Source organism: Pungitius pungitius, chromosome 17 (assembly GCF_949316345.1).
Source record: "Pungitius pungitius chromosome 17, fPunPun2.1, whole genome shotgun sequence".
Taxonomy (NCBI): Eukaryota; Metazoa; Chordata; class Actinopteri; order Perciformes; family Gasterosteidae; genus Pungitius; species Pungitius pungitius.
This window is the reverse complement of record NC_084916.1, coordinates 17,018,483-17,045,020: the sequence shown is the minus strand read 5'-3', so window position 1 is coordinate 17,045,020 and position 26,538 is coordinate 17,018,483. Positions and strand designations below refer to the sequence as shown.

The 26,538-nt window shown below is 44.3% G+C and overlaps 2 protein-coding genes and 1 gene segment (V, D, J or C); 1 reads left to right on the top strand and 2 right to left on the bottom strand.

Annotated features, from left to right (window-relative positions):
• Nucleotides 1–926: 926 nt before the first annotated feature.
• On the top strand, nt 927–2,514 carry LOC134107161 (Ig kappa-b4 chain C region-like). The segment is given in 3 exon segments: nt 927–938; nt 1,018–1,093; nt 2,051–2,514. Coding segments are annotated over 3 exon segments (408 nt in total).
• A 4,553-nt stretch (nt 2,515–7,067) lies between these two features.
• On the bottom strand, nt 7,068–15,439 carry LOC119218925 (chitin synthase chs-1-like). The gene is made up of 22 exons (XM_062558530.1): nt 15,305–15,439; nt 14,610–14,745; nt 14,268–14,456; nt 12,753–13,689; nt 12,392–12,575; nt 12,191–12,286; nt 11,937–12,098; nt 11,653–11,827; nt 11,457–11,558; nt 11,200–11,341; nt 10,820–11,020; nt 10,612–10,727; nt 10,367–10,535; nt 10,060–10,239; nt 9,655–9,933; nt 9,370–9,547; nt 9,239–9,279; nt 9,069–9,127; nt 8,805–8,915; nt 8,499–8,713; nt 8,307–8,388; nt 7,068–7,925 (listed from the first exon to the last, which is right to left on the bottom strand). The coding sequence occupies exons 1-22, from the start codon at nt 15,334–15,336 to the stop codon at nt 7,749–7,751; spliced, it is 3,963 nt and encodes a 1,320-aa protein (XP_062414514.1). The 5' UTR covers nt 15,337–15,439; the 3' UTR covers nt 7,068–7,748.
• Nucleotides 15,440–21,941: 6,502 nt separating this feature from the next.
• On the bottom strand, nt 21,942–26,004 carry slc39a7 (solute carrier family 39 member 7). The gene is made up of 8 exons (XM_037473790.2): nt 25,840–26,004; nt 24,114–24,550; nt 23,593–23,761; nt 23,293–23,367; nt 23,077–23,205; nt 22,857–22,976; nt 22,560–22,756; nt 21,942–22,470 (listed from the first exon to the last, which is right to left on the bottom strand). Exons 2-8 carry the CDS (start codon nt 24,540–24,542, stop codon nt 22,216–22,218), a joined length of 1,374 nt encoding a protein of 457 aa, XP_037329687.2. The 5' UTR covers nt 24,543–24,550; nt 25,840–26,004; the 3' UTR covers nt 21,942–22,215.
• Nucleotides 26,005–26,538: the final 534 nt, after the last annotated feature.

Sequence of the window (26,538 nt, the reverse complement as noted above, 5' to 3'; positions counted from 1 at the left end):
CAGTCAGTTCACTTTCTGTTCCTTCTGACTGAGGGAGGTTTTTGTACGACTCTTTTTCACTGTGTCAACACATACTGACTGTGATAACTCTGACAGTAGTAAACTGCTGCATCTTCAGCCGTGAGTCCAGTGATGCTCAGACTGAAGGAAGAGCCTGATCCACTGCCTGTAAAACGACTTTGAATCCCTGATGCTCGACTGGTAGCAAGATAAATCAGCAGTTTAGGAGCTCCTCCGTCTTTCTGTTGGTACCAGGCTAAACGATTATTGCTATAAACATTCTGACTGGTTTTACATGAGATGGAGACGGAGCCTCCAGCAGCAGAGCTCACTGCTCCAGGCTGAGTCACTGTGACCTGGCCTCTGGACTCTGAGGACACAGAGACAAAGACATAAAGCAGCGTCATGGTGGTGTCTCCTTCATTTCAGAGGGACGGACGTCCACAGAGGAGAGGACTTTGGTCCTCTGGACTTTACCTGTGAAGCAGAGGAGAGTCCAGACGAGGACGCAGATCAAAGTCATGTTTGTGATGAGGAGGATCTCTGTGTCTTCTGCTGGGATGAAGGACAGCTGTCCTCCAGGGTCCAACTCTCAGGACTATAAGCTCTCCCAGAGCACTGGAGCGTGGTGCTGCTGATGCAAAGTGGCTCTCTATGGAAATGCTGTGATGACGCTGATGATCAATGGATGGATCAGCTGATCACTGCATTGATCAGGAATGTGTCAGTGCTCCTTAACGAGTCTTTGATGCAGTTTGATGGAAAACTTTTTCTTATGGAATAATTTCTAAAATCCCCAAAATTCACTATGATAAAAAAAAGCAAAGTGAGAAAAAATTAGAACATTTTTTTATTCTCAAGTCTATAGTGTTTAATTTAAAATTAACTCATAATATTTTTTGCATTTAGTATTTTATTTTGTGTTGATGGGTTTAAAGGTTCGAGGTGTTGTACACACTGAATGTGTGTTGTGTGTTTGTGTGTCTGTCACTGAGCCGTGTCTCTCTACTCTGAGAGGTTTTTGTACGGTGGTTCAATGCCTTTGTGTCACTGTGGTACACGTTTGGTGGAGGAACCAGACTGAGCGTTGGAAGTAAGTCAAACCTTTAATAATCTCCTTATTTCTGACTATAATGTATCATATTTTCATTCATATTCAACAGGAAAAGGATATAGATTACTATAATATATTAATGTATGTTTTTCAGAGATATTTTGCCTCCCTTCCGTGTTTGTATGAAAGTCAAAGTGTGAACTAGAGAGAGGACGAGTGTGTTAAACGTTGATGGTAAAGTTCATGTTTGGCTTGAAGCTTTAGTTCAGTGTGTCTCAGTCTGAGAGCTTTTAGTACGGAGGCTCAATGCTGAGCAGCTCACAGCAGCTTAGTAAGTCGTCCTAACATGTGACTCAAAGGGTAGAAGGACCTGCACCTTAACCCTGTTTTATACGTCTTTTACAATGTTTGACTTCTTTTCATTTGGTGTTTCTCAGTCTGAGCTTCTGGGAAGTAAGTTTCTGTGACATAAAAACTAAATGCATTGTTGGAAAGTCAGATTTTCTATTGAGTTGGAAGCGTTTAAAAAATAATCTGTTTTTTTATTTAAGCACAAAATATCGATGGATTTTGCTTTTTGTTTCTTCCTAATGAAAATGTTTAGGGACGAGTTAACGATCGACTTCATTCGGTCTTGAACTTTAAAACCACTTTCATGAAGTTTTCTAATCTTGACTGAAATCCACATGAAGAGAGTTTGAGGGCTCTCGGGTTTATTTTCTCTACTTATTCACGTTTGAAGTCCTTATTTTAGCCAACGTTTCTGGACAGTTTGACCATTTGTCCACATCTGGGCGCTTCTTCTCTGGTTTGGTGTCCTCCTGTCTGAGGACCCTCTCTGTGCTGATGTGCATGAGAGGCTTCTTGAAGGGAAGTGAAACATGGTGTGAGTGAGTGACTGCTGGAGCAGAAGAAACATCTGGCAGAGACTCCTCAGAGGACTGAATCAGCCCCGTGTCTGGTGTTTGATTGACAGCTGATGGTTGTGTCTCCTAGGTGATGTCCGTCCCACCCTGACGGTGCTGCCCCCCTCCAGGGAGGAGCTGCAGCGGGGGACGGCCACGCTGGTGTGCCTGGCCAACAAGGGCTTCCCCTCCGACTGGAGTCTGGCCTGGAAGGTGGACGGCAGCAGCAGCAGCTGGGAGGAGAGCAGGAGCCCCGGGGTGCTGGGGGGGGGCGCCCTCTACAGCTGGAGCAGCACCCTGAGGCTCCCTGCAGACCAGTGGGCCAAGGTGGGCTCTGTGACCTGTGAGGCCACCCAGGGCTCCCAGCCTAAGCTCTCAGAGACGCTGAGGAGAGACCAGTGTTCCCAGTGAGCTGAGCCACTGGGGCTCTGGTACTGGTTCATACTGGTACTGGTTCATACTGATACCGGTTCAGTTTGACTGTAACTCTTTTCGTTTATTTCTTGCTTTTAATCACTCACTGTCTAAGTTCATGTTTCATTCTTCAAGTTCTGTTGATTTTTACTATTTTAACACAATAAATAACTTTTCATTAAATTCATTGTCGTCAAGTATGTTATTGTACTAAACAGATGTTGCTCTCTAGTTCAAATAAATTTACATACAGTTACCCAACTGACTCTTGAGATTTAATAAATTTGGAATTTACGAAAATATTAATATAGATTATTGATTTTCTTTAAATATTTTAGAATGCATTCTTTGATAGGAATGAAATTAACTGAATGTGACACGATCAAAGTATTGTTATATTTCATTTCTGATTTTATAAACCTTTCATTACATCATTATTTGTAATTAAAGATTCTTTCAGTAAGATCATTTTTTGAATGTTTCAATCCCATAAACAGTATATGAATCACATATAAGGTCTGTCCAAAAAGTCACAATAGTCTTAATTTAATTACAAAGTTTTAACTAAATTGGAAATATATTAAACTAGGAGAGCGTTATCATGGTATATTATGTTATATACTATAAGTATAGATGAGGGCATGTTTATTTGTATAAAGCATATTTCAACAACAAGACAATTTAAAAGAATTCACATTAAAGCATCAAAAGCATCATGAGTAAAGAACAATGTTCTGAAGATTTATTCATTAAAACAATAAGCTAAAAAAATGCAGAAAGGCAGGAAATAGATCAACACCCCTGAGTCTGGTTCAATTGAACGCTGCAGACAACAGAGACGTCTTCGTTCTTTACTTGAAGTCATTCAGAGTCTCAGGAGACCTGCAGATATCTGGGAGTTTGTTGTCTGTTGGGACATGAGTCCTCTATTCATTGATATTATCTTCAGGTGACAGTAGGGATCAAAGTAAATGTGTGTGTCATCTGCATAAACATGATTACACACTTGTTTCTTGCCATAATCTGAACAGGTGGAAGCATGTAGCTGTTGAACAGGAGAGGCCCCAGGATGGAACCCTGGGGAACACCACATGTGTTTTAATCCACTGTGATGTGTAATTATCTACAGACACAAACTGCTTGTGGTTCTTCAAATAGGATTCAAACCAGTGTCGTGTTGAACCAGAGAGTCTGACCCAGACTCTCCACCCTGGAACATGCTTCTGCGTTTGTGTCTTGTGTCGACGGACTCGTTTCAGTTCATGGTGCAAAAAGATTTGCTTGTGTTACAAAGGAATTCACCGCTAAAAGCAGTGAGATCCAAATGAAACATAACTTTAGTGTTTTACTAGGTTTACAAGATCATAAACCAGAAACAATCCAATCAAGGGTGTTGGATAAAATGAACCATTTGAAATTTATTAATACTTCAGATCCTTTCCAGCTGTGGAGTTTTTTGTTGAGTTGTTTATGGATATTAGAGAGAAAATGTGTTTTTGTTTGCCCTTCATGAAAAGGCAGCTACAGGAAGGAAATAGTCTTGTTTTAGGGTTTGCTTTTCATCATTATTTGGTGGATCAGATTAGAACAAAAGGCTTTAAAAGGGATGTGAACATATGGTGGAAAGAAATATTTGAATTCCATAAAGATCCATTTTTTTGATCCAACTCTTTGATATGAATGTGCATGATTGATTAAGGTAATAATAGTGAAACACTAAAATCTCTTGATGAACCTGTACATTGTGTGTGTGTGTGTGTGTGTGTGTGTCTCCAGTGAAGTGCGTCAGTCTCTTCAGTCAGTTCACTTTCTGTTCCTTCTGACTGAGGGAGGTTTTTGTACGACTCTTTTTCACTGTGTGAACACCCACTGACTGTTGATGTAGTGAGCACTCTGACAGTAGTTAACTGCTGCATCTTCAGCCGTGAGTCCAGTGATGCTCAGACTGAAGGAAGAGCCTGATCCACTGCCTGTAAAACGACTTTGAATCCCTGATGCTCGACTGGCAGCACGATAAATCAGCAGTTTTGGAGCTCCTCCGTCTTTCTGTTGGTACCAGGCTAAATAATTATTGCCATAAACATTCTGACTGGTTCTACATGAGATGGAGACGGAGCCTCCAGCAGCAGAGCTCACTGCTCCAGGCTGAGTCACTGTGACCTGGCCTCTGGACTCTGAGGACACGGAAACAAAGACATAGAGCAGCGTCATGGTGGTGTCTCCTTCATTTCAGAGGGACGGACGTCCACAGAGGAGAGGACTTTGGTCCTCTGGACTTTACCTGTGAAGCAGAGGAGAGTCCAGACGAGGACGCAGATCAAAGTCATGTTTGTGATGAGGAGGATCTCTGTGTCTTCTGCTGGGATGAAGGACAGCTGTCCTCCAGGGTCCAACTCTCAGGACTATAAGCTCTCCCAGAGCACTGGAGCGTGGTGCTGCTGATGCAAAGTGGCTCTCTATGGAAATGCTGTGATGACGCTGATGATCAAACTGATCTATAAATCTATTTTTCTCCCAGATTGATGAATGTTAAGAGAAACGTTATTTTTATCAATGTTTAGTTGAATTAATGTCATCAATTCATTTTTAACATTGATTGATTGATTATTTTGTTTGAGGTTTTGGATTCAAACATGAAATACTGAGAGACAGTTAATACAATAAAAGCCTCTCATCTTCATCTTTACGTAAAACGTCCGAACTATGAAACTCAGAAAGCTTGGTTAAGGAAGGGCAGAGTTTACATATTTCATCTTTAATACTGAAACCTGCCTGCTGTCACGGTTCGGCGGTGATGCCTGTTTGTTGCCGTGGTTACATGACTCGGACAGGAAAGGGAAACCTGAAGCCTCCTCTGCTAAATCTTTACAAATCTCTCTCTCTCTCTCTCTCTGCGGTGGGTCGACATTTAAAACCAATAAAACTAATTATTAATTTATTCAATTAATTAAACATTCAGGTTCACATCCGTGATGCACCACCAGAGGGCACCGGTGAACCAACTCCTCCCCGATGAAGGAGGGAGGAGGAGGAAGCAGGTCTGACTCAAGGAGAAGAGGTCCACAGGGGACCACAACAGTGTGCGTTGAAGCCACGACGATGCATGTTTGTGTGTGTGTGTTATCGCCATCGTGTTGGTAAATTGTCCTTTGTGTGTTTGTGTCCACATTTGTACTGTACATTCCGTGACCTTGTATACCTGCTGGAAAATGAGACCTCTTCTGAATCGGCCCCCGTTGGTTTAATGTAGATGACATAACGAGGTCAAACTACGGCACAAATAAGTCCCATGAGCATATTCCTCATGACTACAGTGGACATTGTATATTTTACTAGTAAGTAATCACCAATAAACAACTGTAATTTCAAACCTTAAGCTGTGACGCTGTAAAAAAAAAAAAACCATTTAAAATGAAACACAGCACTTAAAGACTTCCAACTGCCTGTTCAGTGGGAAGATTATGATGAATCTATTGTCTGATTTTCTTTAGGTTGGGCAGATGTACGTTATTCGGTATTCAGATTCTATTCCACACCAGCCTCACCTCTGTACGTTTGTCTTATTGTTCAAAGAGCCTGACAGGGTGTGCTGTCACAAAGCTGTTACATAAAGTGCTTTCAAGTCCTGTAAGTACCCCGCAGCAGCTGTCTGTCTCTTGCTTTTAACATGCATCAGTAAAAGAAATGTTGGTCACACTATCGACAGAGCTCTGGATTCCCAACGCTCCACCCGACGTCTCCTCTGCAAACATTGGAGACGGAATCCTGCACGACATCAAAGCACTAATCCCCTTAAACCGGCGTTAATGGTTTTTGCTTTGTCCCGCGGAGCCAGTGCAGCAAGGTGCAAACCCAACAGGGACACTGTCACCTCATGAAGGGGGTTTAGAGTCATCTCTGAGGACGCGTGACTCCCTGTGACCCTGTGGTCCGCTGAGGGACATGTTTGTCACCAGTTAGTGGCTAACTTTGTCTGCACACCATTTCAATCCCGTTTACATCAAGCCAGAAGCAGAGAGACTTTTATACAATCAGAATGGGGTTTTCTTTGCAGACAGAGGAGGCCCCTGATAGAGAGGATGCAGGTTTAAGGCCCAAACCCCCCGGCTTCCCTTCCAAGCCTGTGAGGTCTGCGTCTGCTTATGACCCGATACAAGGGGGACTCTCGTCTATGAGAAGTAACCTTTGTGTAAAGTACTTGTTGTGTAAAGTCAGAAAGGTTGTTGGGCGGCACAGCCTTCCTTTTGTTTTTGACCTCCCATTTTGTGTACCGCGCCACACATACTTGCATAGGTGCACTTGGGTGTGTGAGGAATTTTAATTTCTTATCTTTTGTGTCCCTTTAATTATGATTGCATGATTCTTTTGAGGCGTGGTGACAAGCAGTAGGTCAGGGAAACATTTTATGTTACAGCCATTACAGGTCTTGTCTTTAAGGTTTGACAGAAACAAGTTTAAGAGGCTTTAATTTCTTCTATGTCATAAAACATTATACAATATACACTTCGGGCTCTTACAATCAGTCTAAAGTGTGAAGCTGCCCAAAGACAACAGATGTGATGTTTTATTCTTTATATAACTGCTTATAAATTGTTTTTATTCAAGGTTAATGTTAAAAAAGAAAATGTGATGAATTATGTTCTGGGTGTTCCGATTTTTACTTTTACCATGTTGACTGAAATAATAGATACAAATTTATCATGGTGTGCTTTATTGAGAAACAAGAACAATCCAAAGCAGAAAAACATCTGCTCGACATCATTGCATTAAAAGGTTTAAATACAGAAGTTTAAATCAAAGATAATTCTTGATTTTACATTCAAAAGTAAATTCAAAGATAGCATTCTTTTCAGTGTCTAATGTGCATCCTCTGATAAATAAAACGACCCTGCATCTTATTTTTACCTGTCAAATCGCAATGGTGAAATTACATTACAATGACATTGCTCCCAAAAAGTCTACATTTATGGGTTTCAAACACAGAAATACCGTCATTGTGTGAATATATATATATATATTTATATATTTATATATATAAAGAACTCAACAGCAGAACAACATATAGTAATAATCACACAGTTCACAACATCATGCTCTAAACGTCAAATAGCTCGATCAGATAATCTCTTTCTTTTTACAGTGCGTCTCTCAGGCTCATTAAGGAAAATAAAAACGTCTGTAGTTGTGTCTAAACTTCCTTCATTGCACTTCACATTAGTTTTTTTTCAACACATAAGCAGCAAACCAAGATGTGCAGTGTATCATATCATGATATCTAAGCTCCTTCATGAATATTTTGTCACAAACAAAAATAAATTAATTATATGTACAGTAAAATACATCTGTAGAATCTCACATGAAGTGTAGTCTGTGGTTTAAAGTGCCACATCGTCATAGAACTCATCATCATCACTCTCAAACGAGTCCAGCTCAGAGCCGCCGTCGGATATGGTGTCAGAGTTGATGTCGATGTCGGTGACGGTGTCGGTGTCGGTGACGGTGTCAGTGATGGTTTCGGCGATGGAATCAGAGTTGTCCTCAATTGATTTCAGCTGGGTGGAAATGAAAGGAACATTAACTCCATTAAAAGGCACCACACCTAGTGACCTTCTGGCAGGTGACTCAGCTTATTGTTCTAATTCAGGACGTTCAGCATAGTTAGCCAGAGGGTGTGGTTTCTGGCTCCTTAATTAAGAAAAAGTAATTGTAGAGCAATTACATGTTCTTTTACTTGCACGCTTAGTGATGCACCTGCTATTGTTGTTTGTTGTGATTAATATCTATCTTAAGAATGGCAACAATTGCTAAGAAAGCAAATGAGTGCCATCTAGTACATTATAAACTCAATAGAAAATACTAAGTAATGAATAATAGCATCACTCTCAGAGTAGAAGAGGCAACAGTAGTTGAAGTAAAGCAGTGGTTGGAAATACCTTTTTGCCCTTTTTGTATTTTGGTTTCCGCTGTTTGGGCTCGGTGTCCAAAAAGGCCACATAATGGATCAGGGTGTAGATTCTGGATGAAGACAGAACAAACACAAATGAGATTGACTGGCCTTCATGAGAAAATCATTTGATTTAAAACCTTTTTGTAGAAAAACAACATAATTCGGTCCAAGTGGTTACCTGCTGTAGAACATCGTCAGGAACTGAATTATCACCGATATCGCAAAACCCAGAATGAACATGAAGGCGATGGGGTCAATTGTGATGGTTTGTCCGGTTTGCTGGAGCTGGAGGTCGACCAAAGGGATCCTGATGGCGAAAGAGGCCTGCAAGAGCTGGAAGGTAAAGGTAGCCACCAGCCACAAGGCATTCACCATGAAGAAGCCAAAGTTCACCTGTGTGTGAAAGAAAAAGATTTGTTTAACAGGAATTGCGCGTCGGTTACCTGTTACATTTGTTTTCCGTGGTTCAGCTCTGTGAACATACCTTGTTCCTCAGGTCTCGCAGGTCATGGGTAATCTTTTGTTTGGTCTCTTTGTTGTCCTCCAGAGGTTTCAGGTACTTCTCGCAAAGCTCTATAAAGAACTGCTCCTCCTCCTGCACAGAAAATAATCAATTGTTCTTGTATTTGTGCGTATTTGGACGCAGCGCTTAAAAATAACTTAAGTTCCGTTTTATAGAGAATGAGGTGAGCACCATTGTGACGATGTGAGTCAGGCACAGCTGACCTGATAAAAATTGGGTACACACCTTGTCGAGGGAATCCTCATTCAGATGAATGGTTGTATTTTGTAGTTGTGTGACAAAACCTGGACAGAAGAACAAGGCGGCATCACATTTTGAACATGGCTTGAACCTTTCAGCGAAACAATACATAGAAACTCAGATAGAATGGTTATTGTGAACTTGTTTTAACTTACATTGGGCTGGGGAGTCAAAGACAGCCATCGGTGCTTCGCCACTAGAGAATCATGAAAGGAATTTGTGTCATCTCACACTTTTTGACACCGGCAGTTTAGATCTCTATCAAAGTTCCAGGTTCAGGACTTACCTCTGAACCTCTGGGATCCTTTCGTCAGACACATGTGTGTTTTGCGGCTGCGGTTCAGGCTGTTGGGCCTCTGGGATCAGATTCTCCTGGCTGACAGGTGGCTGCATTATTCCAAGTCTCTGGTTTGATTTTTTACAACATTTGCACCACAAGGAGAGCCGTTGTACGATGCTCATTGCTGCAAGAGTGAAAATGAACTTGAGTTCAGTCAGCTAAAATCCATAATGAACACAACACTGTGAGTGATCGGCCGATGAACGGTTTTCATATTTATTCCGTATATACCTTTCTGGGTGTTTGTCTGCTTGGTTACCGGATCTTCTGTTGCAGGACCCGCAGTAGGTTTTGTCTCCCGTGTGCCCCAGGACACATTGTTCATGTTGACCATGGAGTAGATGGTGAGCAGAAGGTAAGCGCTAGGGATGCTGATGATGTAGAGAAAGGCGTGGAACACCAAATGTGCTTCTTGGGGATGCATTATGGCAGTGATTACGTAAATTGAGGCCATGGTGACGACAAAAATGCTGCTGGGTGTCAGGATGGTTTTTTCTTTCACCATAGAGCCTGAAGAAAGACAAGGGTGTGTTGTGTTAAACCAGCCTGAAGCTGACCTTCTACAAAAAAGTCAAATAAACTCACTGCAGTTGTATCACAAAAGTTATACCTCTGAATACCCTGAATTCAACTTACCGATAATAGTTATCGCCACCACCATCATGAGGAATGCGTATAGGATACTCATGATCCCAGCAACAGCTATCTGAGTGTCTGATTTGAGTTTGAAGCAGAGAATCAGGAAGATGATGGGAGGTATAACAGCCAGGACCAGGGCAGATTCACCATTTATTGAAAGGACAAAGGTCAAACTACCTGAACACCGCAAAAGGAGGAAGATACAGCTATTTATTTTTCACATTTATTTGCACCAAATAGGAAACATTGATGAAAATCGAGTTGATTATAAAGAAAACTGTGCCGACAAACAAAAAACACCAACCAGCGATCATTAGGCAGATTGTGGCCGGGGCCAGAATGGATGAGGCGATGGCGAAGAGCTGGTAGAACATGAACGGTTTGGACATGGAGGAGTTCTTCTTGGAAACGGCGCTGGTGTCGCCAATCAGATCTATCACGTTGGCCATTGTCGACGGCCCCCATCGGCGACGCTGAGAAGAAAAACTATTATCAGCATGATAATAACCGACTAGATCAATGTTGCTTTTGATCAGCTGCAGCGCTCACCTGGTTGTAGAGTTCTTTGAAATCCTCAGGTGCATTGGTGTAAGCATCAGATGCCGCGTTGTACTCCACCCTCCATCCTTGCTTTAGCAGCAGGGTGCACAGCCAGCGGTCCTCACCTGAAAGTGCACAGATAACGCATTCATGTGTGAGAGGAGGGGACCGATTGGCCGAGTGAGTTCTGGGAAATCCCGTCCAACAACATCCTCACCTTGGTCGTACTGGATGTAGTGGTGCGCCTCCGAGGACACGGTGGAGTATGTCTTCATCACGTTGTCGTCCATCAGCGCTTCTGCTCTGAACAGACTGAAGCAACCGGGGCTGCAGAGCACGCAGCCGATCACGTGCTCCGCCGTCTTCTGCAACCAATGACTGACGGCGTATTCAAACTTCTGGAACCACACTATGGGACCTGGAGGAAAAAGGGGCGTATTGTAGACCTCAATAGTTCACAACCGTTTCAGCTTCAGTGGTGCATCTAAGAAACATTTCTCCTTATGATTGGACAGTCTTTTAATGTTGGATTTGGTTGTTTTTTTGGTTTGTTTTATTGTTTTTTGTCTAGTTTATTTTAGAGGTACAGTTGCATACCTGTTCCGGTTGGGTGAATCCTGCCACAAGCTGCACCGACTTTTGGGTACTGTTTCAAACGGTCGATGAGCAGCATCACAGCAGCCGGTTGGAAGTCTGTGTCGCCATCTAAAGCCAGGATGTAGGTGTTTCTTTTCTCCTTCTGAGGGTACAAGTACAGTTTTTAATGCACATTTAGGATTTATTTCAAAATGATCTGGGTGCCTTTTCGAGTGGAAAAAAAAAAAAATTGCCAAAAATATTAGACCACATCTTACATTAACCGCCTCTTTCAGCTCAGCCTCGTCTTGTCTTTTCTCCCAGCCTGCGTAGTGTTTGCTCATGATTTTATAGCCCAGAAGATAGTAGAGGTACATGACCTAGAAAATGAAGAAATTTTTTTTTTTTATCACAAAGTGTGACCCAACGTGGGCAGTAATGGAACTTGTAAACGTAAAGAGATCGTTTCCCCACCTGAGACCATCTCTTCTTGTGGCGGAAGAGTTTTTTGTCTTTGAAGTGAACAAAGATTTCATTGCCTTGAGGCATTTTGATCACCAGACGACCCCCGTACGGCGTCTTCATAATCTTCAGATCAGGGATCTCCTGCTTTTTGTTGAAGAACTTTCCATCGATGTTTACGAAGATGCTGATCATGCAGAATAAGAAAACTACATTTAATGACAACTTTTCTGACAATTCTACATAATGCTCTAATGCACAGTAACAGTAGGCCATCTCTTAAAATTGTTTCTTACCCATAAACCTCCGTGAGGACATTAACGAGATCCTGTGCATATTTGTTGAGGTGATCCCCCTGACTCCCTTCAACATGTTGGAATGCGTCGTCAAAGTAAATATGGGCTTCAAAGGTGAAATCGTCGTATAATTGTACTGTCTTTGGTCGGTACTTGTCCAGCCTGCAGTGTTAAAAGAAACAAAAGTAATGTGGTGGTTAAGAATACCACTGTCTTAGGTTAAGATTTAAAGGATTGGAAAGAACAAAACTCACCTGAATATGGAGATAATAATGTTCATCATCTCATTGTGCGTTTCGTGCCACATGGTTGCGCAGAGATAAATCCTCGCAGTATCAAACCCCCCTTTCCTGAACATGACAAGATTTGCATATGTGAGAAAACTAGTTTTGTCTGGAGGAGAAACAATACAACACTACCCAACCTAAAATTATACCCCAATTCCAAAAACGTACTTCTTTCTCCTCTCTTTTGACAGAATGTCGAATCGTGTGTTGAGGAGTAGGGACTGCTCGATAAAGGCCCCCTCAAACAGCCTCCTGATGAACAAGTCTTGGGTTCTCTGGATACGAGCCACGTTGAGGTACCACAGATGAAGGGTGGCCAACACGAGACCAAGCCACCAGCACACTGCTGAACCTGGAGGGAGATTAATAAACACACTTGATGAAAATGACACCTTTGGATACTGTAAGTACCCAAATCTCTGCAGCCGTGGGACTTTAACTGGTAATTCTTTTAGTTGAATACATCATGGCTCTACAATACCTTATATTTGTTCATTATTTGTGTTGAAATGCAGCTGTAGAATATTACCTGTCAGCAGGCCGATGTCATACACCCTGGACAAGTCCAGGAAGCACAGAGTGCGAGTCACATCCTGAACCAGATCTCGGAACACGTCGCCGCTCAGACTTTGGTTTCTCGCATTGATGACGTCGTTGCAGTAGCCTCTGAAGTCGGAGCTTTGAATCCCGCTCTGAGCGTTTCTGTAGTTTTGATGGAAAACGATAACGGGGACGATGAAGAGGACCATGACGGCCAGAGACGCCAGGTACAAAGGCAGGATAAAGCACCGCCGCAGGGCGTGCATCTTGCAGGCCACCAAAGAAAACCAGTGGCAGAGCACGGAGGAGATCAGCTGGACCCCGATGATGATGGCTATGATTCTTGTCTCACGGCTCGGGATGGAGGTGACGATGGTCCAGTCCATTTTGTCCAGAGGGACGTAGGCTCCGAGCACGCCGGCGGTCACCGCGATCCTGAGCACGCTGGAGAGCATGTACAGAACGTTCTGGCACGCTGTCACGTCTGCACACAAGGCTCCAAGGAAGTTGGAGGAGTGGCGCTTGTTGATCTTGGGGTCCTCGATGTCCTTCTGGGATTTCTTATTGTTCTGGCGGTTCTTGCTGATGAGCTTGAAGTAGTTCTCCCACCAGTTGAAGGACATCAAGATGGACCCGCCGACAGCCAGACCCGCCCAGATGATCCTCCGGGTATTAGTGGGATCCTTCGTGATATACAGGACGAGGAAGAGGACGTAGCCGAGCAATATGAGGAGGAAGGCGGTGATGGAGGGCACCATGAAGCGGTTCCTCTCCTTGGCGGTGCACTGCGTGATCACCTGTAGGAGCGTGGAGAGCACGGCTACGCCGTTCAGTATCGTCACGTTGGTCACAATGTCCAGGTGGGGCATTGCAACGATGGTGAGAATCGCTGCCCCCATAGCCACCAGGAACTCAATGAACAGAACCTGAAGAAGAAGCAGATGATGAAAATCAACCACATAGTAAAAGACAGTCAGCAACAGACAGGAAGGAACAACCGATTGCCCCCCGTACATTACATGTAATCTAGGTGACGCTTTCAAAGCAACTTTCATTGCATTATAAACCATGCATTGCATTTTTGGCCTGGGGAGCAATTAAGGGTTAGGTGTCTTGATCAAGGACACTTCAACCGGGAATCAAACCAGTAACCTTGTGGCTCCCAGCACACCACACATCTTGGTGCGCCAGAAATGCCCCTAAAACACTGTACACTTTCTCCGGCGGAGGAATTTTTTTTATTTTCAAATCTCGTGATAAGAAAAGGAAAAGCTCCACCCGCCCAACTAATGAAAATAAGGGTTGCTTCACAACCCTCCTGATAAAAACAAGTAACGCTTCCCCGCCCAATTAATGAAAATAAGGGCTGCTTCACAACCCTTGTGATGAAAATGAAAGACGCTTCACAACCCTCCTGAAAAAAAAACAAGGAACGCTTCACCACCCTTGTGTTCATGATAAGCAACGCTTCACCACCCTATGGTCATGTGGAGTCTTGTCTTACCAGGGCAATGGTCGACTTTCTGGGCAGTTTGGATGTTTTGTAGCACGCCTTCCACATGCTTTTGATGAATACTAAGACGCTGGAACTTATGAGGACGCAGCCGATCAGAAGCAGAGCGACGGGTCTCATCTGACTCGGGAGGGTCTTTGTGCCTTCGTTGGACAAGGTGACCAGAAGGAGGAAGGAGACCTGAAACAAAGAGTGCAATGGTTGTTTTGTTTGTAGTTGTTCAGTGTGATCCTTAAATAAGTCTGTATTCTCACAGTCACCTTGATCTGTAATATTCTCAACAAATGCAAATTCGTGTATATGAAACACAATGAATAAAGAATGTAAGCGGACCTTGCTGCACAGGGCCAATCCAAACACTAACACGGCCACGACACACAGAGAGATGATCTTCACTAGTTTGATCATCTTCCATGGCGTCTGTTGATCTTCAATGTCGGGGACCTCTCGGGCCGTGTCCCACAGACGCCTGAAAAAAAGACACCATGGATGAGTGGATGGGTGGATACATCGATTTGATGAAAATTTAAATAAAGAACAAATGTTTAAAACACACGGAAGTAGTAAGGACACATAAATCATGAAATAGGGTACAACACAGTTCTAATTAGGCAAAATAGTTCTTTGAAGAAGTTGGAAAAAAATAACTAAATCACACACTGTGTGTGTAAATACTGCTGGATGAATGAGGAAAAACTGGTGAACAACATTATTTTCACACTTTCTGAATATTATTTGTATTTGTTTACCAAGGACACTGCCTATGAATTAACACTTAAATGATCAATGTCAAACTGTGTCAATATTACCTGTAGTCCTTGGGCAGGCTATTACAATTTAGTGGTCTTAAATGAGCTCACGGTGTTTATTCAACATGAAAGGATAACTAACTGCAACTACAGGAAATACGAGCTTCATTTCTGAATTAAATATACTTATTAATTAATAACTGAAAATGTATTTCAAACGTATTATCGAAACACAAATAAAGATGACATATGAAATCTAAGTGAAATGTTTGTACTTACATGTCACTGGGCGTCTGTCTTTCTTTCTCCATCTTTCCTTCCACTGGAACAATTCCTGTAGAGCAAGGGCGGGTGTGCGCTTTATATACTGAACATAAAAGGCGGGGCTGTGAAAAATGTAAAAGCACAATGGAGTCTAAGTTCAGTTGAAGTTTACTTTAATTATTCAAAGCACTCCTTATGCAGAATGGACATTTTAGAAAATATTGTTTATTATCTATAGACATTGTATGGGATGTATTTATATTAAATATACTGTACAGAAGCCATTCATGAAGGAAAGTTCACTTTGAACGTTGTGGGTTGCTTCACCTTCTGGGGAAGTCATCAGAGGGTTGCGCAATGTGAACGTGGAGGGCTTGTCTGCACTTGTCGATTCCAGTGTCAGAACTACGAAGGCAAAGCACCAATCCCAGAAATACGGATTGACTTCCCATTTTGTTTTTTTACTTTCAACTTCTTGATAAACATTCACAATACACTACATTTTTGCCAGAAAATAACACTTTATGAGCCAAGTTGTAGGAGCTTAAAACCCAAAGCAGGAACGTGAACCGTTTTTTTTATTGATCTGTTTCTTATCCCAAAGAAATTGAGTATCACTTTATAATTTACATTATAAAAATGTTTTGCTTTTATAAACCAGGACACTGCTGAACCTGGAGGAAGATGAACAAACACTTGATAGTTTTTCTATCACCACAAAATAACAAAATAGCGAAGCCACCGTGTTACGCAAAGGCCTGCGAGCGGATTTCTTTGGTAATTTTAACTTCCTCCTCAAAGTAGGGCGATGGGAATCCGGAGGGGGGGGGGAATTCTGCTCTCCCTTTAATTGCTGCTGTTCCACATGACTGAAGTCAAATCCCTCCGTCAGGTCTTTGTTCACTTTGTTTGTCCTGCAACGAACGGCCCAAACCACCCTGGTTCAAATCAACCATAAAGGCTGCTGCTTGCTCGTTGCCATGGCAACGTAATACCTTAATGGCGATAACGGGGGGGGGGGAGGCTGGGAGACCGAATTCGGGGGCTCTGCCAAGGTCACGCCCGAAACCAAGTGTGTCATCGAGAGTCTAGTACTCAGGAAGGAATGAGTTCCAGCTAATTGTAATTGTCGTCATCGTTGGCGTCTTTTGGCACGTTCATTTGTAAAAGAAAAGCAGTAAAAAAACCACCAGCAATAAGATGAACAAGTTTGATTTGGAAAAAGGATGAGAAGAAAGAGAAATTCCTATTTTTTAATGTTTTTAGGAGAACGCGCGATGGTCTTCATCGTTGTTTGTCGTTCGCAGTGACATGTGGCAGTGAATCACTTTGACGCGCGCTGAAAGAATCCAACAATTATCTCAAATCTTATCTTGAGTCACGACTAATTGCAGGGAGCTTGTTTTTTTTTCCCTGGTAGTCTGTTGTTGTTCTATTAAACACAGCTGCGTGATACAAGGAAGCGTCCGACCAAATGCCCCATAGATGTGAAGATATCGTCTGTTTTGTGTTGAGCTCAGGTTTATAAACTCGACGTGCCACTTTTTTCCACACCACGATTTTCCCCATTGTGGTGCATTTAGTTTTGCAGGCCTGCACTTATATCAGAAAACAACCGCATTTAGGGCAATGTGATCTCGATGATGAACTTACCTTTCGCAAAGTAAACCGTTAAATAACATTTAAATGACATATTTTGACCCATGTGTGATTCTTGTGTCTAAAATAATTGTATTGATGATATTTAGTACACCGAATGGACCCGTTTCCTAAAAAACGGAACTAAAGTGCACTCTAAACGTTTGCAGTTTTACATTGTTTCAAACACACGGTTGATAAATTTATTTTTTCGATTTAAAAAATAAAAATATAAACGCAACTTGTGCAACAATTACTTGATCAGGAAACACACCTTCTAATGGAGCCTTACATGTGTGGCTGTTTTACGCTTCAGATGAATTAAAGATTTAACATACTTCTCCAATGGTCAAATCCATTAAGCTTCATTAAGCTTTCTGACACTTTGTGGTCAAAAGGGTTCATTTCTCAAATGGTCTTGTTTCCTAAAGTTGCTTTTTTTTTTACGATAACTCGCCGGTGGTTTTGTTTTACAAAGAGGTGTCTTTGCTTTGCTTTCACTAATTGGTGTTACATCGATCAAGCTTGGTCTTGGTTAGTCGCCAGCCTTCATCAAAAGACGCCAGAAGGCTCCCCGGTGGAGCTGCACTTTGTGAGGGGTGTCGACCTGCTGATCACACGCCAAACCCGCTAAATACACCAAAAACCCACTCTGTGCCAAGCGGCCTTCCCTTCAGGACTAAAGCACCCAGAGCAGCCCGTCCTATGGACAACTTACTCGGTGGTGGTGTTTCAAGAAGAAAGAAATTAAAGAAAAGAACCTGAACTTGAACCTCATTGAACTGGTGACACATTGCACATTTCTAACCTTGACCGCTTGACCGCGTGTCGCATATTAATGAATAAATGCTTAATGGGCTGCATCAGAGGTCCTTTACACCAGGTGGCTTTCAAAACCAAAACCCCCACCAAACCATCTGAAAATGAACCGGACCACGGTCTGTTTTGTTGTTCAGGTAAAAGGGAGAGTACATGTGACCAGGGCAATTTAATCAATGTGGCCTGGATTATTTTATTTAGAAAGTATGTGAATGTATTGAACCGTCTGAGCAGTGGCGGCTTGCCAATAGAGGACAATGGCGTCGCAACGTTGGATTTGCCCGAAGCTGCTGCGTAAAGAGCGTGGATTTCATCCAGAACGGAACTATTCAGTACAGATAATACTTTGATGTATATATTATACTGTATATATCCTGCAAGGGTGACAAAAGTGTAAATATTCGTAACTGGATGGGTCAGTATAAATCGATTACTCATAATCACACATTGGATCAATTGAAGCAGTGAAACGTGGAACAGAAGTTTATTAGTGAGAGGGTGATTGGCTGCAATCCGCCGTCTCTCCAGGACTTGTTCGCTTCCAGGACCTTGAAGCAGCCAGAAAGATTGTAGCCGACCCCTCCCACCCTGGACATGACCTGTTGGTGCCCCTCCCATCCGGCAGGAGGCTGAGGTCCATCAGGACTAAGACCTCCATCCACACCAACAGTTTCCACCCTTCGGCAGTCGGGCTCATCCACAGAGCCGGGCCCCCCCTGACTGACTCTCACCCTCATGTACATTCACTTTGTCACTTTCACTTTGTCACTTTCTGTTTAGCTGGTGCACTTTATCTTTATTTTCATTTTTTAATTTAATTTTATTTTACACTTTATGTCTTAACTTACTAAACCCATAGCATTATATATTATTATACTTTTTATCTCATTCCTGCACTACGTTGTCGCCAAGTCAAATTCATCATATGTCATGACATATGATGCAATGAACGATTCCTGACAGATAAAACAGAACTTTACGAAGAGCACGACATGCAGCAGCTTTCCAGATCTTCTCTGCATCGCAAGACAGTGACACAGTCCGTGGGACAGTGTGTGAGACAGTCCGTGGGACACTGTGTGAGACAGTGAGACAGTCCGTGGGACAGTATGTGAGACAGTGTGTGAGACAGTGTGTGAGACAGTGAGACAGTCCGTGGGACAGTATGTGAGACAGTGTGTGAGACAGTGTGTGAGACAGTGAGACAGTCCGTGGGACACTGTGTGAGACAGTGACACAGTCCGTGGGACAGTATGTGAGACAGTGTGTGAGACAGTGACACAGTCCGTGGGACAGTATGTGAGACAGTGTGTGAGACACTGTGTGAGACAGTGTGTGAGACAGTGAGACAGTCCGTGGGACAGTATGTGAGACAGTCCGTGGGACACTGTGTGAGACAGTGAGACAGTGTGTGAGACACTGTGTGAGACAGTGAGACAGTGTGTGGGACAGTATGTGAGACAGTGTGTGAGACAGTGTGTGAGACACTGTGTGAGACAGTGAGACAGTCCGTGGGACAGTATGTGAGACAGTCCGTGGGACACTGTGTGAGACAGTGTGTGAGACACTGTGTGAGACAGTGTGTGAGACAGTGAGACAGTCCGTGGGACAGTATGTGAGACAGTCCGTGGGACACTGTGTGAGACAGTGAGACAGTGTGTGAGACACTGTGTGAGACAGTGAGACAGTGTGTGGGACAGTATGTGAGACAGTGTGCGAGACACTGTGTGAGACAGTGAGACAGTCCGTGGGACAGTATGTGAGACAGTCCGTGGGACAGTGTGTGAGACCGTATAGAGACAGTCTGTCTGGCCACGTTCGAGGACAGTTCTATAGTCAACAGTCTCTGCGTGAGAAGCTGACGTTGTTGTTGATTGACAGTTGAGTGTTTTCATGAAGCCTCGCGAGGAGGACGACGGTCAAACCGAAGACGAAGTCTCCCCGGTCATCTTTCTGTGACATCACGGTTAGAAAAAGACCTAAGGAGGTTGTTTTCTTACTTTATTGACTAAATAAATGGCACATGCTCTGTCATAAAGGGCAGATTGAAGAGGAACTGACAAACGTATAAACAAAGCATCGGTATTTTTCAGTTAGTAAGTTCAAAAGCGAGTGAAGTAATTCATCCATAATCTTTCATGTCTTTTATGCTATAAAAGTTCAATGTCTTTCTGACGGGTGTATTCAGAGTCTTGCATTTCTTTAGTTAAAGTCAGCTGTCAAACATTCCACTTAATCTCTTTTTGCATAATCATGAAACTGCTTTTAGGAACGCAGGTAATTACACGGTAACATGAAGGCCAATTAAATAAAAATGGCACCAAGTGAACATTCTGCTCATTCCCCTCCTTGTCTTTTGTAGATTTGAGAATAAGGAAATGACCTAAATTAAAGATTACAGTTAATGACCCTCCTCGGCATGCCAATCGTACGTGCCAGCTGGCTATGGGCTCACAGGAGGGGCCAGAGAAAGAGGCCAGGGGGAGGGGCCAGGGGGAGGGGCCAGGGGGAGGGGCCATGTGTCATCGAAGGGCACACAGAGTTTCAGCTCACGAAATGAGACGTTCTCTGAGGGACCTTCTTTGGACAGCCAACAACAACAACAACATTCAATCAAAAATCAGTCAAAAATCATCAGTCATTAATCAAGTCGACAGTGCTAAGCACCACATTAGCATGAATATATCATCTAATTAATAAAATCCTTACAATCAATAGAAAAATGTTCATCGTTCTTTTTTTAAAAATTATTACAGAAAGTATCAGAATCAAGTGGGAGACAAATTTACCCAGCATGCATCGGCAGCGCTCGATTCCACACAGGTCTCATCTCCTACGAGGCCGAGAGACGATGTGGAAAAGGTGAAATCACCGAATCTAAGACGCAGTGCATCCTGGGAAACGTCTAATCAAAGGGCGGTTTCTCGCTCTCAGGTTTGTTAAATATGTAAAGATCCAACACTAGATTGGTTGTTATCACATATCAGTGAGTTTAACACACTAATTGTTAATGATGATAAAGGCTTCCCAAGAAGGAGGAAATGATTTTGGACTTTAAACCCTAATTTTCCTCAGCTCGTTTTATGAAACTTTCCCCTCTAATTAAAATGGATTAAACCTTGTGACCTTTCATTTTCTCTCGTTTGTAGGCCAAACCCACCTGTCACACCCGGCTCCACACCCCCTGTTCCAAAGAACACCGCCGTGATGCGTATGCAGGGAGGAAGCTCATTGTTGGCAGATGATGGTCACCTGGGATCGGTTTCCACCACGAGCATCACGAGCATCACGCCCCACTCGCGAACTTCACTTCAGCGGCCGATATATAGGAGTTGGCACGACGTGATATAACATCTAGTGTGCAGGCATATTCGGTTTATATGGCGAGGCCGGGTTGCTAGGTTACCTCGAGACGGTGAAGGCTGATCTCATTTCTTCATCAAACACATTGAGCTGTTAGCAACTTTCTGCTAAATGTTCCGAGTGAATATTTTGCGAGTTTTAGCCGATATGAAGGGTTCGTTCCTTGCGGTTAGTTCCTCATTTCAACCGTTTCTGCATTCGTTTAAGACACAGCACGGGATTCCCTTCATTGCAAATGAACGACTGCACTAAAAGCAACGCGGGCCTCAGGCGTCACATGGTTATTGTTGGGGTGGGACTTATGACACGATAACAAAAGGTTATTGCATTTGGTCACAGGCAGATTGCTTTGACACAGAATGTACAGAGCCAATCCTTCATCTCAGTGGAGCGCCTCTGGAATGAGTTTATTTTAATTATACCTCTGTCTTTCTCAGGAGGCGAGACGTCTTGCGCCCTCCTCTGGTAAAATCTGGAAACAGCTCGAGTTTAATCAGTTAGACATATTTTTAAAAAAAAGTTATTACTCCCAAAGCAATAATTGATAAAGTGTGTGTGTCATTAATGAGAGAACAGGCTGAGAATCAATCAGTGATAATGATGACACTTTATTGGGGATTATCATCACACGTATCTGCTGAAGCCACAACACTGACCTTGTGGAATGTAAAAGATATTAACAATCAATATCAGGTAGAAGTGACCCAGCTCATGCGTAACAAGCTGCAAGACGAACGTATTTAAGCCCGGAGGAAACCAGGCGTCAGTTCGCAGTGAAAATGTGGCTGAATGATCCGTGTGGTGAAGCCGGGATTGAATGGTTGGACCCCCCCCCCCCCCCCCCCCCGTCTCTAAGGACACCTTCGGCCAAGCAGCAGTTCCTCAAAAACGTCCCTGTCAGGTTTGTTTCTTTCCAGTTCAAGTAGCCGGAAAAAGAACCGTCGATACAAAAATCAGGGGTGTGACGCCATAAAGACAACGAAAGCCCGTCCCTTCCAGAATGAATTAAAAATAACAAATAAAAAACACACCCCAGGCAAATTATGATCCATTTGACAACAACAAAAAAAAAACATCAGCATTTCTTTCCCTCCCTTTTCTCCGCCTCACTCGTACTCGGCGATCAGCACCATCATGCCGACCCCCAGCAGCAGCGCCAGGACCTCCATCAGGGACTGGCCGAAGCTGGAGCGGCCCGCCAGCAGCTCCGGGAGCACCGTCACCGTGGCGATGTAGACGAAGCCGCCGGCCGTGAAGGGCAGGATCCAGGCGGTGGCCGCGGCGCCCACGCCCTCCGCCAGCAGGGAGCACGCCGTGCCGGCCAGCGCCCCCAGGGCCGTCAGCAGCTGGAGACACATGGCCTGGTGGGGAGAGGGACGTCAGTCACGCAGAGGGATGCGTTCTTCTTCTTCTTCTCATCATACGTACACGCTCAGAGAGCCCCGCCCACCTTTTTCTTGGTGCAGCCCGACTGGACGAGGATGGCGAAGTCTCCGATCTCGTGCGGCACCTCGTGCAGCAGGATGGTGACGGTGGTGACGGCGCCCACCGTCGGGCCGACCAGGAAGGAGGCGCCGATGGCCAGGCCGTCGGTGAAGTTGTGCGTGAAGTCGGCCGCCAGGTTGAGGTAACCCGACACCTTGATGTCTGAACATAAATATGAATTCCCACGATGTCAAAGGCCGAAACCACCTTTCATGTCAGTAAGCGACGAGCAGACTGTAAATACGGTCACTGCGTTGGTCACCTGTGCTCTTGGGCTCCTCTTTCTTCGCCACCGCCGCGTCTTTGCTGGCTTTGCCCTCTTTCGTCTTCTTCTTCTTCTCCTTCTCTTCCTCGCCATCGCTGTCCTTCTCCTTGGGGGCATCTAAGAATATAAACAGTTCACACGTGACCGTCTTCCCCACAGGGAGAACACCTTCCCCCCCCCCCCCCCCCCCGGACACCTGAGGACATCCCGTCCGTACCGTGCGAGTGGCCGTGCGAGTGGCCCTGGCCTCCCTTCAGGGCTCGCACAAACTTCTCCACCACCAGGAAGGCGATGATGCCACCGAGCACCCACAGGCCCACGGACATCATGTGACCGTGGGCCGCTCCTGTGCAGGCAGAGGACGACATCGTTAGCAGGTGGCCGTGGGTGCTTTGGTTGTCGATGGGGAAGAAAAGCCGTCGTTACTGCGTACCGTGGGAGTGGCCGTGGTCATGTGACACCTCAGTTGCGTGCGAGTGGTCTTCTTCTCCGTGGTGAGAGTGAGGCTCTGTGCACAAACAAACACCGGAGGAAACGTTAAGAGCGTCTTTTGCACCGTACAGACACTCATTCCAGTCTGGGGTCAAAGTGGAAGGAAGCTTTGCCTCCTGATTGTAGGTCCGCTGCCATCATGAAGAGAGCGAGATGCGTGAATGTACACGAGCCGTCTTATCAACATCAAGGCACCTTAACAACGCGTTTGTTTTTAATATAACAGAACAACTCTACCCACCCAAAGCGTGCGGGATGAGGTGGAGGAAGGCGTCGCCCAGCAGCCCGCCTGAGGCGAAGCTGAGCAGCACCTTCAGCAGGTTCTGGTGCTGGTCGCTGTTGGACTGAACCGGGATCAGGAAGAGGATGAGGAAAGGAGCCGCACTGATGAGCAAAGTCGCTCCGATGGCCTGCGGACAGGAAACAGTATCTGTGAGTAACTCAGGATTTAAAAAGGTAGCAGCCTGCTCCTGAAAGGCAAAGCGAGGAGAATAAATGGGATGGTTGATTACCTCCTAAGCAACCATCTCTGAATGGAGAAATATATTCTATTGTTAATATAAAACTATGGCTGCAAACATCAATTTCCCTTATGACTTTTATATATAGGTAGATTAGTCTGATACCACTTTAATATCTACCTTCTTGTACTGTGCAGCTGGGACCCTGAAGGGTACCACTGATGCGGCGGCAGTAGGAGGATCTCCTTTCCAAGTCTAATAGATCATCCTGGGCACAACCCACCGTAACCTTTGACCTCACCTGCGTCCACAGCTCCACTGTGTCCCTCTTCTCTGCTCCGGCCTCCCTCTTCACCCTCTCCCCTCCGTGGGAGTGCGCGTGTCCACTCTCCACCTTGTGGACCCGAACCACATCCTCCTCATGAGCGTGTCCGTGGTCGTGAGCGTGCCCGTGGTCGTGAGCGTGCCCGTGGTCGTGAGCGTGCCCGTGGTCGTGAGCGTGCCCGTGGTCGTGAGCGTGCCCGTGGTTGGGGACGTTGGCCTCAGCGGTCCACTTGCTAGCGCCGTGGAACATCCTCACATCTTCCTGGTCATCTTCTCCGTGGTGATGGTGGCCGTGGTGATGGTGGCCATGGTGATGGTGGTCGTGGTCGCCATGGGAATGGCTGTGGGCGCTGGTTGAATGTGCGGCTAACAGGAGTGTCAGTGACAGCAGAAGTAAACAGCCCATATTATCCCCTTTGAGAAAGAAAAAGAGAAACGGTGAAGAAAACAACATCAAAACTTGTGTTTGATGATTAATCCGAATGGCTGTTTACACCTATAATCATTTTTATGAATTCTTTAAAAATTGCATATAAAACAATAGCTTCACTTTCCTTTCACTGTCATGGCAGATTTCTAAATAAAATTGCAATTAAAAATAAGCTTCACTTTGCCTCTAACTAGTGTCATGTCCATATACACACGCGCATTTACAGTTATTGAACAGACGTTACTGTGATCTCATACACAAAAGGTCCGGCAAGTAGGAGTCCGTTCTAGAAAGTCCAGAGCGATCCATCTCAATATCGGGATATTATATCAGTAGACGCACAACACGCTATTTCCACATTCAGTGCATCGTGTGTTTTCCCCGTGTCAGGACGAAACTCCAAACGTTTCCACGTGAGCGGCGTGCGTGGCGCTCTCTCCTCTCCAGTTCCGCTCCATCACGTCAAATGAGTTCCAGTGAGCGGGTACCATGTGACCTCAGGGAGGACGAGGTGTCCCATCTTCTCCTCATCAGATCTACCGGTTAGTGCTATAGTGCCGACACGGCAGGTATCCCGATTGCATCATCAGTTCTGCACACACGGCCGTTGGTGTGCGTAAAGTTAAGAAAAAGCATGAATATCTCAGTGGGAAAAGTCCTGCATTCGCAATATTGCTTATGTGAAGTAAGATTTGCTGAAACATTCCAAAAGCATGCATAATGCAGATTAACTACGCTATTACATGAGTGGAAGAATTGAGGCATTATATCACTTTAATGTTGTTAACGTGGATGGGGCTTGGGGTGTAGTTACCTCACTCCATCACAATCCACCTTTATGATGAATGCTAAACAAAAGAGGCTTTAAATGCATCAAGTATCATACGTTCTCTGCACATATGTCAAATCCTCGAGGTCCCTACAGGGAAAGGTAGGAGGCAGCACAATAGCTTTTTGATTATTGGGGTGAGCAGTTTGTTTATTGATCAAACCTCCTCATCAGTGTCATTTGGAGCCGGCTTTTGTTTTTAACTCGTGTTTTTGTTAGCTCGGGGCTCCGCGGGATAACGCTGTTATCTTAGAAACGTGTTAACTTTAATCCCCCAGTAAACAGGCATCAGAAGACAATGAGCGCGCATCACACAAGTTGTGAGGGAAAAGGCTGCTAGCTTCACTAGCTAACGTTAGCTAGCTAACCAACTAGCTAACGTGTTGCTGACAGACACCACTAAACTGCGACAGACAGTGATTCAAACAAACAAGCAATTCTTACCGGGATGTGTCGGGTATCGCTGCCCGCTCGATGGCTATCTGTCCTGCGTGCAATGCGTTTGATAAACCGCATATACTTAAGTCTACGTTGATGCTACTGGTAGGACGTGGCATTTACTCGAGTAAACTCATCGAAATCTCGCGAGATTTCCCTAAACGCCTCTATTCGGCGCTCTATTATGCTTTATTTGTCAAGAGACGATTATCATGTGATGTAAAGCGGTGTTATCATGCATATTGTATGCAAAACCCCACACTTTAAATTCCTGTTTAAATGGTTTTGAGATGACCAAAGAGGTCTCACTACAAACATCGCGAGATGTATCTGCGGTGTGGCCACATCACTTGAGGCGGCTGCAGGAGAACAGGATGTAGGTCCGCCTCAGCACGGCTGCACAATGCTTTATATTTGTATAAGCCTGCAGTGCTAGAATGTAACTAAGGTTGCCCAGTGAAGTAGGAGCTGTAGCCTGCTCGAGTATTTCCATGATAAGCTACTTTGCTCTTCTTCTACACCAGATTTCATTGAGACATGCAATAATGTTTTACTTGCACATTCCGGTTATTAGAAACTGTGGATTCTCTTATAAATATGTATTTTAGCAAGTTATGCTTTCGAGCAGTGGGCTATAACTTGAAGAAAAAAACCCTGTCCTTCCTTGGGCATCTTTCAGAGTGCGCTTAAAACCTACTTGTTTTC